Source organism: Salmo salar, chromosome ssa14, assembly GCF_905237065.1.
Source record: "Salmo salar chromosome ssa14, Ssal_v3.1, whole genome shotgun sequence".
In the NCBI taxonomy this organism is placed as follows: Eukaryota; Metazoa; Chordata; class Actinopteri; order Salmoniformes; family Salmonidae; genus Salmo; species Salmo salar.
The window spans coordinates 91,358,945-91,375,417 of record NC_059455.1 but is presented as its reverse complement, the minus strand read 5'-3'; the positions used below and the strand labels follow the sequence as shown (position 1 = coordinate 91,375,417).

The 16,473-nt window shown below is 41.3% G+C and overlaps 1 protein-coding gene across 4 annotated transcripts in view; it reads right to left on the bottom strand.

Moving 5' to 3' along the window:
• Positions 1-2,953: 2,953 nt before the first annotated feature.
• The window catches only part of LOC106570616 (sorting nexin-13), a 70,062-nt gene continuing 56,542 nt past the window's right edge, over positions 2,954-16,473 (bottom strand). For all 4 annotated transcript variants that reach the window (XM_045694954.1, XM_045694955.1, XM_045694957.1 and 1 more), the window contains 5 exons: positions 6,927-6,998; positions 6,623-6,768; positions 6,372-6,440; positions 6,155-6,267; positions 2,954-6,068 (listed from right to left, as the gene is read on the bottom strand). In XM_045694954.1, coding sequence (XP_045550910.1) covers positions 5,833-6,068; positions 6,155-6,267; positions 6,372-6,440; positions 6,623-6,768; positions 6,927-6,998 — 636 coding nt within the window. In that variant the 3' untranslated portion in view covers positions 2,954-5,832. The remainder of the gene's footprint in view (positions 6,069-6,154; positions 6,268-6,371; positions 6,441-6,622; positions 6,769-6,926; positions 6,999-16,473) is intronic.

Genomic DNA, 16,473 nt, shown 5'->3' with positions numbered 1-16,473 from the left:
CTGTATACACATATATTTCCGTCATTTATTTTTAAACGTAAAAAATATATTTCCGTCATTTATTTTTAAACCTAAAAAATACACAAAAAATATTTTTTTGGCCTCTTGGTCTGGGCCCAGGGGCTTCAGCCCCGGTAAGCCCCCTGCATTCATCTGGGCCTGAACTTACCTGGTCCCTGAATCTTCATAAACACCATGTTCCTTGGTTCGCTGGTGGCTCCCACTTGTGTCTCTTACCTGCGCATCTAGCTAGTGGGCTCCTGAGGGTTAAAGCCCAGTATAGTTCTGTTTGCACCAGCCACTCTCTTTCCAAGGACCGACTGGCACAAAAACATAACCACCAGCCCTTCCACATCTAGGTTGCTCCCTTCATACAAACTGACACTACATGACCACATTTCTGACATTGAAAACACTGCAGAACAGCTGGCTCCAATGCTCTAACCAGGTGCTAGGTGCGCTGGTGCTAGGTTGGCGTGGCAGAGTGAATCGCTAGGCTGGTGCGGGAGTGTGAATGGCTAGGCTGGTGCGGGAGTGTAAATGGCTAGGCTGGTGCTAGGCTGGCATGGGAGTGTGAATGGCTAGGCTGGTGCTAGGCTGGTATTAGGGGTTGGCGTGGCAGAGTGAATGGCTAGGCTGGTGTGGGTGTGTTAATGGCTAGGCTGGTGCTACACTGGGGCTAGGCTGGTGTGGGAGTGTGAATGGCTAGGCTGGTGCGGGTGTGTTAATGGCTAGGCTGGTATTAGGAGTTGGTGTGGGAGTGTGAATGTGGGTATACAGTGAGGGAAAACAAGTATTTGATCCCCTGCTGATTTTGTACGTTTGCCCACTGACAAAGAAATGATCAGTCTATAATTTTAATGGTAGGTTTATTTGAACAGTGAGAGACAGAATAACAACAAAAAAAATCCATGTCAAAAATGTTATATATTGATTTGCATTTTAATGAGGGAAATAAGTATTTGACCCCTCTGCAAAACATGACTTAGTACTTGGTGGCAAAACCCTTGTTGGCAATCACAGAGGTCAGACGTTTCTTCACCAGGTTTGCACACATCTCAGGAGGGATTTTGTCCCACTCCTCTTTGCAGATCTTCTCCAACTGACGTTTGGCAACTCAAACCTTCAGCTCCCTCCACAGATTTTCTATGGGATTAAGGTCTGGAGACTGGCTAGGCCACTCCAGGACCTTATTGTGCTTCTTCTTGAGCCACTGCTTTGTTGCCTTGGCCGTGTGTTTTGGGTCATTGTCATGCTGGAGTACCCATCCACGACCCATTTTCAATGCCCTGGCTGAGGGAAGGAGGTTCTCACCCAAGATTTGACGGTACATGGTCCCGTCCATCGTCCCTTTGATGCGGTGAAGTTGTCCTGTCCCCTTAGCAGAAAAACACCCCCAAAGCATGTTTCCACCTCCATGTTTGATGGTGGGGATGATGTTCTTGGGGTCATAGGCAGCATTCCTCCTCCTCCAAACACGGCGAGTTGAGTTGATGCCAGAGCTCCATTTTGGTCTCATCTGACCACAACACTTTCACGCAGTTGTCCTCTGAATCATTCAGATGTTCATTGGCAAACTTCAGACGGACATGTATATGTGCTTTCTTGAGCAGGGGGACCTTGCGGGCGCTGCAGGATTTCAGTCCGTCACGGCGTAGTGTGTTACCAATTGTTTTCTTGGTGACTATGGTCCCAGCTGCCTTGAGATCATTGACAAGATCCTCCCGTGTAGGTCTGGGCTGATTCCTCACCGTTCTCATGATCATTGCAACTCCACGAGGTGAGATCTTGCATGGAGCCCCTGGCCGAGGGACATTGACAGTTCTTTTGTGTTTCTTCCATTTGCGAATAATCGCACCAAATGTTGTCACCTTCTCACCAAGCTGCTTGGCGATGGTCTTGTAGCCCATTCCAGCCTTGTGTATGTCTACAATCTTGTCCCTGACATCCTTGGAGAGTTCTTTGGTCTTGGCCATGGTGGAGAGTTTGGAATCTGATTGATTGATTGCTTCTGTGGACAGGTGTCTTTTATACAGGTAACAAACTGAGATTAGGAGCACTCCCTTTAAGAGTGTGCTCCTAATCTCAGCTCGTTACCTGTATAAAAGACACCTGGGAGCCAGAAATCTTTCTGATTGAGAGGGGGTCAAATACTTATTTCCCTCATTAAAATGCAAATCAAATTATAACATTTGACATGAGTTTTTCAGGATTTTTTTGTTGTTATTCTGTCTCTCACTGTTCAAATAAACCTACCATTAAAATGATGGACTCATCATTTCTTTATCAGTGGGCAAACGTACAAAATCAGCAGGGGATCAAATACTTTGTCCCCTCACTGTAAATCTACATCTCCAAAGCCAGGGATCATCAACTAGATTCAGTCGCGGATGGTCAGGGGGCCGGAACATAATTGCACATTTGTAGACTGCAAATTGACCACAAGAAGCCCAAAAACATTTTACAAATTATTAATTTAAATAGCATTGGAGCTGTTTTGCTGGTGTTTTTACAGTCTTTTAATGTCCAACAATAAAAAAATAAAACTTGGGGGAGGGAAAATGAAATCTCCAGTTTGGGAAACCCTGTCCTAAACCATGTTAAGCTGCTAACAGGAGCTCCTGCTGATGCTAACTGGAGTGTGTAAGTGGAGAGAGAGGGAGATGAAGAGGGAGAGAGGAAGACAGAGCAAGGGTCAAATATGACATTTGAAATGTCTTTATTCTTTTGGAACTTGTGTATAATGTTGTGTGTATAATGTTTACTGTTCATTTACATTTTTTATTATCTACTTCACTTGCTTTGGCAATGTTAACTTATGTTTCCCATGCCAATAAAGCCCTTCAATTGAAATTGAATAGAGAGTGTGAAGAACCAGAGAAAGAGAGAGAGAGAAAGAGAGAGAAAGAGAGAGAATCGCTGAAGAACAACATGCACCACACACCACACAGTGGTCAGTTACCATTTTATTATTAGTGTTATACTGATCTGAGTTCAGCATTTCCAAAGGAATAGTTTGATAAGCATGATGCAAAAAAACATCCCAGAACAGGAGTCTCCAACTGTGCTCCTGGAGAGCTACCCATCCTGAGCAGGATTCTGCTCCAGCCCTGCTCTAAAACACCTGGTCCTGCTAAACAGCTGCTCCTCCTCAACACCTTGATTGGTTAAATTGGGTGTGTTAGAATAGAGCAGGGTTGGAGAAAAAAAAAATCTCCAGGAGGAGGGTTGACCACCCCAGCTTCTAGAACCTTCCCCTGGCTCCAGAGTCTTTAGCGTTCTCTGGCTCCAGAGTCTTTAGCGTTCTCTGGCTCCAGAGTCTTTAGCGTTCTCTGGCTCCAGAGTCTTTAGCGTTCTCTGGCTCCAGAGTCTTTAGCGTTCTCTGGCTCCAGAGTCTTTAGCGTTCTCTGGCTCCAGAGTCTTTAGCGTTCTCTGGCTCCAGAGTCTTTAGCGTTCTCTGGCTCCAGAGTCTTTAGCGTCTCTGGTTCCTAGCTCTCTGGCTCCAGAGTCTTTAGCGTTCTCTGGTTCCAGAGTCTTTAGCGTTCTCTGGCTCCAGAGTCTTTAGCGTTCTCTGGCTCCAGAGTATTTAGCGTTCTCTGGTTCCAGAGTCTTTAGCGTTCTCTTCAGTCTAAAATGCCCATGACATTCTTTTTGATCCTTATCTTTTGTTAAAGAAAAATATGAAAATAGAGTTGACGGAACATTTAGGCACACTATTGACACGTACTGCACACAGATATGCACACGGTTCATTATCATAGATTCATAATGTACTAGGAGATCCCGGCTTTTCACAGCAACACTTCATTCAAATGTACATGATGCTTGCTGTGTTGTCTCATATTGTGTTCGTCCGTTAGATTCTGTGCCCCGTTCATTTAATGATTAATACAACACAGGACCGTGTTGACGTGGGATAAACCCTGTGGACATCGATAGCCGAGCCATCCTGAATGGGAGAGAGTGGAGGCTTTAAAGATGAAGTCCTGTGGGGTTCCCCTTGTCACCTCTCCTGTTCGCTGACAAATATCCACTTCCTTTTAAAAGTCACACAGCACAGATTTCATGTCCTCACACTGCCAATCACGGTCTAGAGCTGTTCAGTGCCAGCCAATCACAGCAGACGAGGGACAGTTCCATCCAATGGCAGCAGTGGAAATGGAGCTCTGTTCGGCGAATGAAAGAACTCCGGTACTAAGCGTTATTTAGCAGTGATTCTACAGAAACATGGCTTTCCTGCGATTTGATTGGACAGATGACCCAAAGTCTCTCCTGTCATTGGTTCATACAACAGTGAATCATTTCTGTTCACTCTCCAATCAACAGGTTCATATGCATAATAAGCCCTCCCACCATATCTCTAGACCAATGACCCATAGCTTCCTATCCAGAGGCTTTAGCTCCACTGGCTAGATCACTCGTTGACACATCGGCATGGAAACCACATTCATCAGGAGTAAAAAATAATAATAAAAAAAGACGTATAAAACGAGTCTGCAATTAAATGTAGATTTTTTTTTTTACAACGGAATGTAGGGTTAGAATTTCTTTGGGAAGGGGGGAGAATTCTTTCACCTTTCCTACAATTCTTCCAAAACAGTATAGTTTTCCATTTTTATACAATTATTCAAAAACTCATGCATCAAATAAAAATATTGCACAAAATGAAATTTTCTCTGAATGAAAGTGTGATAAAGCAGGGTTATCAGTGTGTTTTCGCTTTGTTACTTAGTGGTATGGGCCCACACTGGCACAGTGTCTGACTGGGGAGGGCTGCATCTTACTGCCATGCACACACACACACACGCACACACAAACGCACACGCGCACACACACACGCCCAGCGAGTACATTCTACTCGACAGACAGTTGCTTCTACAGACAGCAACATTCACAGTCTGGCCTGTCATTTCATTCTGTCTCATTCCAAAATGTAGTGAATTACTATTAGACTGTGTCAGTCCATTAGAACGGGCCATTTCACATTTACCCAGGCCTCACCGGCAGGGGAGACGCTCATTCTGCTTTCCACATGATTAACATGAAGCACAGTAGAGCTGTCCATCATCCCCCTCAACAAACAACAGTTAGAGCTGTGGTTGTCATGGCTACAGACGGGTGCATTAAAAAGGGGGAGTGGACTTAGATCAAACTCAGCCTCCTCGTGTCCTAGAGGATTATGACAGGATGATGATGTCACATTGACAAACAAAAAGTAAAGAAGAAAAGTCAACAAAACGTGACAAACGCCTTGCAGAACAGGATGTGGTTGACACTTCCCTTCCCGCTTCCTGTCTCACTACCCATGGCATCACGCTTCCTGTCTCACTACCCATGGCATCACGCTTCCTGTCTCACTACCCATGGCATCACGCTTCCTGTCTCACTACCCATGGCATCACGCTTCCTGTCTCACTACCCATGGCATCCTCTATGCCATATTCCCCCCTCCACTAGCAATCTATTTCTATACCGGTACATGTATTTCTGTATACGTGGCCTGGTATCAGGAAGTGAAATCACCTGCTGGGCATATCAGAGCAGCTCTGCCAGTCTGACACATCTACAATAAAACAGCATAAAACAAAAAATAAAACAAATAAAACCCAAATGAGTTTGTTGGTGCTACAGGAGTGTGTTTGTGAGGCACGTAGGGGGAAGTGGAGAGCAGGGCAGAGTTAACAACTAGGATGGTCCCAACAATCCCTTCGAGAGACCACACACACACACACGTTAACCTCTTCTCAACAGCTCATCACCCTCCCCACAACTCTCCTCCCTCTTCTCTCACGCCGTGTGTCACCTGGTACCCTGCCCACTTCCAGTCTCCTGTCACCTCTTCAGGAAGGTGCTCTTGACTTTCTGTGTGTATCTGGCTGTGCGCGGCGAGCGGGAGTGCAGTTTAACAAACAGCTCAGGGAACTTGTAATGAGGGAACATGGTCTCCAGGAATCCTTCTAGAAGCACGTAGACCAGCCGACGATTCATTGGTCCGTGTTGGAACATGTCAAACACACGCAGGATTCCCTTACGAGTCGTATCCGCCCCGATGATGTGCTTCAACTCATCTGGAAGAGGTGAACAAATGGCTGATTAATAGTGAACAAGTTTGTTCAGTCTGTGTGTGTTTACTCTGTGTGTGTGTGTGTGTTACCTGGCATGATTCCCAATAGGTTGGTCTTGGCCGCCACCCTCGTCCTCATGCGGATGTTCTTGTCCCTGCGTGGTGGAGACTCGGCCAGGATACCGTTGGGCCAGTACGAATCCCTGCACAGTTGCGGGACCACAGAGTTACTGATGGGCTTTCTAACCAATCACACGCAGCGATCTGATGGGGTGTGTGTGTGTGTGTGTGTGTGTGTGTGTGTTACCGGAACTTCTTGACGTAGTCAGCCACCTGTTCTGGAGCTGTCATGAAGTCCACATGATCCACGATCTTCCTGCAGAGACCAGAGGCAGACAATAGTCAGATCTCCGTTTGTGGCGCTGATGAATGAGTGTGTGTGTGTGTGTGTGTGTGTGTGTGTGTGTGTGTGTGTGTGTGTGTGTGTGGTGTGGTACCTGTTGATAGTGTCTCCGTATGTGGCTCTGATGAATGAGTGTGTGTGTGTGTGTGTGGTACCTGTTGATAGTGTCTCCGTATGTGGCTCTGATGAGTTGCTGCAGAAGGTTCTTGATGTTCCTGCGGAGCCACTGGTTCCTCTCCTTCAGGTCAAACACCTCATCCATCAGCAGCAGCATCACACGCAGAGGGATGTTATCATCCACCTGGAACACACACACACACACACACACACACACACACACACACACACGATGCCAAAGCGACCGTCACACCACTATAATCCTTTCACTTATGAAGATGTTTCAGAGCAGAGGCCCCATAAGCTGGTGGGTCCCTGTGTGTGTGGGGGTGTTGTACTCACGTTGTCGTCCAGCTGGGCCGAGACTCGGCAGTGCTCTGGGTCAAAGTCAGACTTGGGGAGCAGTGGAGGTACCTGGACACCAGACATTACAGAGTTCAATTATGGTCAGAGTAGTGTTAGAGCATGGGTAAATTACAGTCAGAGTAGTGTTAGAGTATGGGTAAATTATGGTCAGAGTAGTGTTAGAGTATGGGTAAATTACAGTCAGAGTAGTGTTAGAGCATGGGTAAATTACGGTCAGAGTAGTGTTAGAGCATGGGTAAATTACAGTCAGAGTAGTGTTACAGCATGGGTAAATTACGGTCAGAGTATTGTTAGAGTATGGGTAAATTATGGTCAGAGTAGTGTTAGAGCATGGGTAAATTATGGTCAGAGTATTGTCAGTATGGTTGAAGTTGGGGCTGTTGCAGAAAGGAGCCCCCCATCAACAGGGCTGTAGTGGAGTGGGTTGAGAGCTTCAAGTTCCTGTGTCCACATCACTAAGGAATTAACGGTGACCATATTACCGCAACACTGGCGGTCACGAGTCATGATCGCAGTCAAACACTTCATGAGAGCCCATGAGCTCATGTTGCGCAACATTTCTATAGGCTATGCTATTGCGTGAGAAGAACAGAGTGATGGCCTCTATTAAAAAGAGGAGGGTCCCATCAGCTTACTATATTTATTTCTCAACTTTCCTAATATTAAGCACATTGCTTCTCTTTACAGCAGGAGTATAGCCTACCTGACTGGCATGAAAATGAACCACGGGAAAAGCTTCCTCCACTCGCTGTTTAAATGCATAGATGACATGTATTTTTTCACGCTGCCCCTGTTTCGAGACAGGTGCATGATAATGGTCCATTCTAAATTATAACAAAATGTCACACATATATTTGATTTAGTAAAGACAAGATCCAATCAAGAATAATGTGATGGGTGACAATATTAGTCCATCACTGGCGAGTGGCGCGTTGCACATCTGTAGCGAATTACGCATTATCTATCACTAGGGAATGACGCATTATCTACCACAAGGGAAAGATGCATTATCTACCACTAGTGAATGATGTATTAATCACCAGCAAATGATGCATCATCACTAGTGAATGATGCCCAGCTTAAGGCAAGAAACAATGCTTTTTTTTCTCTAGACTTTTTCAGATCATAGCGCCACAGCTCATGTAGCCTAGTCTATAGTCCTATATGTTTTAATAAGGTTAGTATCACCCCTCATGTAGCCTAGTCTATAGTCCTCCTATATGTTTTAATAAGGTTAGTATCACCCCTCATGTAGCCTAGCCCATAGTCCTATATGTTTTAATAAGGTTAGTATCACCCCTCATGTAGCCTAGTCTATAGTCCTATATGTTTTAATAAGGTTAGTATCACCCCTCATGTAGCCTAGTCTATAGTCCTCCTATATGTTTTAATAAGGTTAGTATCACCCCTCATGTAGCCTAGTCTATAGTCCTATATGTTTTAATAAGGTTAGTATCACCCCTCATGTAGCCTAGTCTATAGTCCTCTATATGTTTTAATAAGGTTAGTATCACCCCTCATGTAGCCTAGTCTATAGTCCTATATGTTTTAATAAGGTTAGTATCAGCCCCTCATGTAGCCTAGCCCATAGTCCTCCATATGTTTTAATAAGGTTAGTATCACCCCTCATGTAGCCTAGCCCATAGTCCTATATGTTTTAATAAGGTTAGTATCACCCCTCATGTAGCCTAGTCTATAGTCCTATATGTTTTAATAATGTTAGTATCACCCCTCATGTAGCCTAGCCTATAGTCCTCCATATGTTTTAATAATGTTAGTATCACCCCTCATGTAGCGTAGCCCATAGTCCTATATGTTTTAATAAGGTTAGTATCACCCCTCATGTAGCCTAGTCTATAGTCCTATATGTTTTAATAAGTTTAGTATCACCCCTCATGTAGCCTAGTCTATAGTCCTCCATATGTTTTAATAAGGTTAGTATCACCCCTCATGTAGCCTAGTCTATAGTCCTCCTATATGTTTTAATAAGGTTAGTATCACCCCTCATGTAGCCTAGTCCATAGTCCTATATGTTTTAATAAGGTTAGTATCACCCCTCATGTAGCCTAGTCTATAGGCCTATATGTTTTAATAAGGTTAGTATCACCCCTCATGTAGCCTAGTCTATAGTCCTATATGTTTTAATAAGGTTAGTATCACCCCTCATGTAGCCTAGTCTATAGTCCTCCTATATGTTTTAATAAGGTTAGTATCACCCCTCATGTAGCCTAGTCTATAGTCCTATATGTTTTAATAAGGTTAGTATCAGCCCTCATGTAGCCTAGTCTATAGTCCTCCTATATATTTTAATAAGGTTAGTATCACCCCTCATGTAGCCTAGTCTATAGTCCTCATATGTTTTAATAAGGTTAGTATCACCCCTCATGTAGCCTAGTCTATAGTCCTCTATATGTTTTAATAAGGTTAGTATCACCCCTCATGTAGCCTAGCCTATAGTCCTAAATGTTTTAATAAGGTTAGTATCACCCCTCATGTAGCCTAGTCTATAGTCCTATATGTTTTAATAAGGTTAGCATCACCCCTCATGTAGCCTAGTCTATAGTCCTCCTATATGTTTTAATAAGGTTAGTATCACCCCTCATGTAGCCTAGTCTATAGTCCTATATGTTTTAATAAGGTTAGCATCACCCCTCATGTAGCCTAGTCTATAGTCCTCCTATATGTTTTAATAAGGTTAGCATCACCCCTCATGTAGCCTAGTCTATAGTCCTATATGTTTTAATAAGGTTAGTATCACCCCTCATGTAGCCTAGTCTATAGTCCTCCTATATGTTTTAATAAGGTTAGTATCACCCCTCATGTAGCCTAGTCTATAGTCCTATATGTTTTAATAAGGTTAGTATCACCCCTCATGTAGCCTAGTCTATAGTCCTATATGTTTTAATAAGGTTAGTATCACCCCTCATGTAGCCTAGTCCATAGTCCTATATGTTTTAATAAGGTTAGTATCACCCCTCATGTAGCCTAGTCTATAGTCCTCATATGTTTTAATAAGGTTAGTATCACCCCTCATGTAGTCTAGTCTATAGTCCTATATGTTTTAATAAGGTTAGTATCACCCCTCATGTAGCCTAGTCTATAGTCCTATATGTTTTAATAAGGTTAGCATCACCCCTCATGTAGCCTAGTCTATAGTCCTCCTATATGTTTTAATAAGGTTAGTATCACCCCTCATGTAGCCTAGTCTATAGGCCTATATCACCCCTCATGTAGCCTAGTCTATAGTCCTATATGTTTTAATAAGGTTATTATCACCCCTCATGTAACCTAGTCTATAGGCCTATATCACCCCTCATGTAGCCTAGTCTATAGTCCTATATGTTTTAATAAGGTTAGTATCACCCCTCATGTAGCCTAGTTTATAGTCCTAATGTTTTAATAAGGTTAGTATCACCCCTCATGTAGCCTAGTCTATAGGCCTATATGTTTTAATAAGGTTAGTATCACCCTCTCATGTAAGCCTAGTCTATAGTCCTATATGTTTTAATAAGGTTAGTATCACCCCTCATGTAGCCTAGTCTATAGTCCTATATGTTTTAATAAGGTTAGTATCACCCCTCATGTAGCCTAGTCTATAGGCCTATATGTTTTAATAAGGTTTGTATCACCCCTCATGTAGCCTAGTCTATAGTCCTATATGTTTTAATAAGGTTTTGTATTATTTTGGGATCTATCGCATCCCACAACTGTTTGGAATATTTATTTCTCACACAGAAGAACAAGTTGACAAATAGAACCGTCAACTTTTGTACTATAGGGCTGCTGAGTGGCGCAGCGGTCTAAGGCACTGCATCTCAGGGCTAGAGGCGTCACTACAGACACAGCCTGGATTTGAACCAGGGTATCACAACCGGCCGTAGGGCGACGTACAATTGGCCCAGCGTCGTCTGGGTTTGGCCGGTGTAGGCCGTCATTGTAAATAAGAATTTGTTATTAACTGACTTGCCTAGTTACATAAAGGTTCAATAAAAACAAAGCAGAGAACATGCCTTCATGCTACATTTTTCAAATCATCATTAATTGCATCATGCAGCCTTAGAATGTATAAAACGACTAAACAAAGCCCAACATTTGTATCACAACTAAAGTAACATTAATAACTATAAATGAAGCATACAGGAGTACTTGTTTCTTTGTTAACCGCTCAACACAGAATAGCAGCATGTGCGCACTTCCTTGGAAATCATTTGGAGAAAATTTGCTTTATTTTATTCAGGATTTGTTCAATTGTATTTTTCATCCTATATTTTATATTATTCTAATGCCACGGCCCAAAGCCATATGACATAGTCAGATCAGGACCTAACATAAGGACAACTCAGAGTATCCTATTCTGCTCTTCTGAAATATACATTTTCTTCATAGCATGTTTCTTTAGACCTGTCTAAAATAAATCATGGATTTATTGTGAAGGTGTAGACTATATTACATGGATTTATTGTGAAGGTGTAGGTAGACTATATTACATGGATTTATTGTGAAGGTGTAGACTATATTACATGGATTCATTGTGAAGGTGTAGACTATATTACATGGATTTATTGTGAAGGTGTAGACTATATTACATGGATTTATTGTGAAGGTGTAGACTATATTACATGGATTTATTGTGAAGGTGTAGACTATATTACATGGATTTATTGTGAAGGTGTAGGTAGACTATACTACATGGATTTATTGTGAAGGTGTAGGTAGACTATACTACATGGATTTATTGTGAAGGTGTAGGTAGACTATACTACATGGATTTATTGTGAAGGTGTAGGTAGACTATACTACATGGATTTATTGTGAAGGTGTAGGTAGACTATATTACATGGATTTATTGTGAAGGTGTAGGTAGACTATATTACATGGATTTATTGTGAAAGTGTGGACTATATTACATGGATTTATTGTGAAGGTGTAGGCTATATTACATGGATTTATTGTGAAGGTATAGGTAGACTATATTACATGGATTTATTGTGAAGGTGTAGACTATATTACATGGATTTATTGTGAAGGTGTAGGTAGACTATATTACATGGATTTATTGTGAAGGTATAGGTAGACTATATTACATGGATTTATTGTGAAGGTGTAGGTTGACTATATTACATGGATTTATTGTGAAGGTGTGGACTATATTACATGGATTTATTGTGAAGGTGTGGACTATATTACATGGATTTATTGTGAAGGTGTGGACTATATTACATGGATTTATTGTGAAGGTATAGACTATATTACATGGATTTATTGTGAAGGTGTAGGCTATATTACATGTATTTATTGTGAAGGTGTAGACTATATTACATGGATTTATTGTGAAGGTGTGGACTATATTACATGGATTTATTGTGAAGGTGTAGACTATATTACATGGATTTATTGTGAAGGTGTAGGTAGACTATACTACATGGATTTATTGTGAAGGTGTAGGTAGACTATACTACATGGATTTATTGTGAAGGTGTAGGTAGACTATACTACATGGATTTATTGTGAAGGTGTAGGTAGACTATATTACATGGATTTATTGTGAAGGTGTGGACTATATTACATGGATTTATTGTGAAAGTGTGGACTATATTACATGGATTTATTGTGAAGGTGTAGGCTATATTACATGGATTTATTGTGAAGGTATAGGTAGACTATATTACATGGATTTATTGTGAAGGTGTAGACTATATTACATGGATTTATTGTGAAGGTGTAGGTAGACTATATTACATGGATTTATTGTGAAGGTATAGGTAGACTATATTACATGGATTTATTGTGAAGGTGTAGGTTTACTATATTACATGGATTTATTGTGAAGGTGTGGACTATATTACATGGATTTATTGTGAAGGTGTGGACTATATTACATGGATTTATTGTGAAGGTATAGACTATATTACATGGATTTATTGTGAAGGTGTAGGCTATATTACATGTATTTATTGTGAAGGTGTAGACTATATTACATGGATTTATTGTGAAGGTGTGGACTATATTACATGGATTTATTGTGAAGGTGTAGGTAGACTATATTACATGGATTTATTGTGAAGGTGTAGGTAGACTATATTACATGGATTTATTGTGAAGATGTAGGTAGACTATATTACATGGATTTATTGTGAAGGTGTGGACTATATTACATGGATTTATTGTGAAGGTGTAGACTATATTACATGGATTTATTGTGAAGGTGTAGACAGACTATATTACATGGATTTATTGTGAAGGTGTAGACTATATTACATGGATTTATTAGACCTTTTTGAAGTGTAGATGTTCCGAAGGTCTGCGTCGGTGGCTTGTAGGCTACACGTGGAAGCCAGGAGATGCTAAATGTGTTTATGTTAATTAACGGTCAATTACCGTGAGACCGACAGTTATTTGCTTGACAATCACTGACATAATGTAATGACCGCCACAGCCCTAGCTGGAGAGTCAGAGAGTAGTCAGACTGTGTTGACCACCACAGCCCTAGCTGGAGAGTCAGAGAGTATAGTCAGACTGTGTTGATGGCCACAGCCCTAGCTGGAGAGTCAGAGAGTATAGTCAGACTGTGTTGACCACCACAGCCCTAGCTGGAGAGTCAGAGAGTAGTCAGACTGTGTTGACCACCACAGCCCTAGCTGGAGAGTCAGAGAGTATAGTCAGACTGTGTTGACCACCACAGCCCTAGCTGGGGAGTCAGAGAGTAGTCAGACTGTGTTGACCACCACAGCCCTAGCTGGATAGTCAGAGAGTAGTCAGACTGTGTTGACCGCCACAGCCCTAGCTGGAGAATCAGAGAGTAGTCAGACTGTGTTGACCACCACAGCCCTAGCTGGATAGTCAGAGAGTAGTCAGACTGTGTTGACCACCACAGCCCTAGCTGGATAGTCAGAGAGTAGTCAGACTGTGTTGACCACCACAGCCCTAGCTGGAGAGTCAGAGAGTAGTCAGACTGTGTTTGTATTTTGAATATAAAATGTTTGATTCTGTCCCAATCTTTCAGATATCCCATGTAGGGCTGTGGCGGTCACGAAATGTAGTCAACCGGTGATTGACAAGCGAAGAACTGTCGGTCTCACGGGAAGTGACCGTTTATTAACATAAAGCGGTTCCACACATACAGGCAGCTGATGCGTGCCTCTGAAACATCTACACTGTTCCTAGTGTAAAGTGTAATAAAGCCATTTAATTGCCTGTACACCATCCCAATAAATCCATTATTTATTATAGGTAGGTCTTTCCTATGAAGCATTATAATATGAAGAAGTGACATTATTTTATAGTAAGAATAGAATTGAACTTCGCTGAATAAAATTGAAAGGATATTTTCCCGAGCTAGTGTGCACATGGAGAGGTTATTCTGTGTTAAAAAAGTGATCATTTGAAATAGGTTATATGCTTGATTTTGAGTTATTTGGCAACTTTAGTTGTGAATGATACAAACCTTAGAATGTCTTTGGAAATGAAAACATATATGGGCTGCATGATTCCACTATATTGACGTAAAAAATAAACTTGGAACAAAGGCATACACCATTTCATGTCACAGTGTAAAATTAGAAAATGTAAAATGTGTGAAATTAGATTTGATTTAAAATGGCCAATTATCAGCTGGGCAGGCTAACCACCACCATTATATAATGATTACGCTGTTAAGAGTTAGCATACACACCATTTTGTTAATGGTCTTTTATTAACACTTTTTACTGGTGATATCAGCATTGTGACAAATAGTGCCTGTAGGCTACTTTCATATAGGACCTTTCGTATTCTCTTTTTTAGTTTAGAAAGGTTTTTTTGGGTTATAATGTAAATGTAAAAATGTATAAAAACACTGAAATAGTAATACATGTAAAGCAAAAAAGGAATAAAATAAGACATTTCTAATTATGTAAATAAAATAAATAAAGCACAACAGAAAATAATAAAAAAAACTCCCTGTTGCCTATAACGTCTACTGTTTCAGTCCACTATCATAGCATAACTCTGGCGAGTGCTATAGACTATGAGATTCCAATTCAGAAACACCAGCATGTTTACTTAGTCGGGCTGCAGTGAAGACCGGAGAGAGGTAACCATGTTCCCTGGCGTGCTGAACACCCTCTCTGACGCAGGGCTGCTAGCGCAAATGCACATCTACTTCTTAGCAAGCAGAGCCAATAAAGGAAAACAAAAAGGTGGTTAGAGCGTTGGGCCAGTAACCGAAAGGTTGCTCGATTGAATCCCTGAGCTTTTAACTTAAAAATCTGTCATTCTGCCCCTGAACAAGGCAGTTAACCCACTGTTCCTAGACCGTCATTGTAAATAAGAATTTATTCTTAACCTGTTGGGGCTAGAGGGCAGTATTTTCACGACTGGATAAAAAAACGTACCCGATTTAATCTGGTTACTAATCCTACCCAGTAACTAGAACATGCATATACTTATTATATATGGATAGAAAACACCCTAAAGTTTCTAAAACTGTTTGAATGGTGTCTGTGAGTATAACAGAACTCATTTGGCAGGCAAAACCCCGAGACAGATTCTGACAGGAAGTGGATACCTGATGTGTTGAATTACCTTTAAGCCTATGCCATTGAAACACACAGGGGCTTATTAATCTTTTGGCACTTCCTATTGCTTCCACTAGATGTCACCAGCCTTTACAAAGTGTTTTGAGTCTTCTACTGTGAGATCTGACCGAACAAGAGCCTTGGAACGGTGATGGCCGATTAGACTCTGGCGCGAGGTCATGTTGGGTACCCTCGTTCCAATACGTTTTAAAAGAGAATGCATTCGTCCACCTTGAATATTATTCATGTTCTGGTTAAAAAAGGCACTAATGATTTATGCTATACAACGTTTGACATGTTTGAACGAACGTAAATATATTTTTTCCCCTCGTTCATGAAGTGAAGTCCGGCGGGCTTAGAGCATGTGCTAACAACACGGAGCTTTTTGGACATAAATGATGAGCTTTTTTGAACAAAACTACATTCGTTATGGACCTGGGATTCCTGGAAGTGACATCTGATGAAGAGAATCAAAGGTAATGGATTATTTACATAGTATTTTCGATCTCTCCAACATGGCCGTTAGTCTGTATCGCAAAGCGTATTTTTCTGGGCGCAGTGCTCAGATTATTGCAAAGTGTGATTTCCCAGTAAGGTTATTTTTAAATCTGGCAAGTCGATTGCGTTCAAGAGATGTAAATCTATAATTCTTTAAATGACAATATAATATTTTACCAATGTTTTCTAATATTAATTATTTAATTTGTTGTGCTGACTTGACTGCCGGTTATTGGAGGGAAACGATTTCCTGAACATCAACGCCATAGTAAAACGCTGTTTTTGGATATAAATATGAACTTGATAGAACTAAAAATGCATGTATTGTCTAACATAATGTCCTAGGAGTGTCATCTGATGGAGATTGTCAAAGGTTAGTGCATCATTTTAGCTGGTTTTATGGTTTTGGTGACGCCTGTCTTTGAATTGACAAAACATTACACACAGCTATTGTCAATGTACTCTCCTAA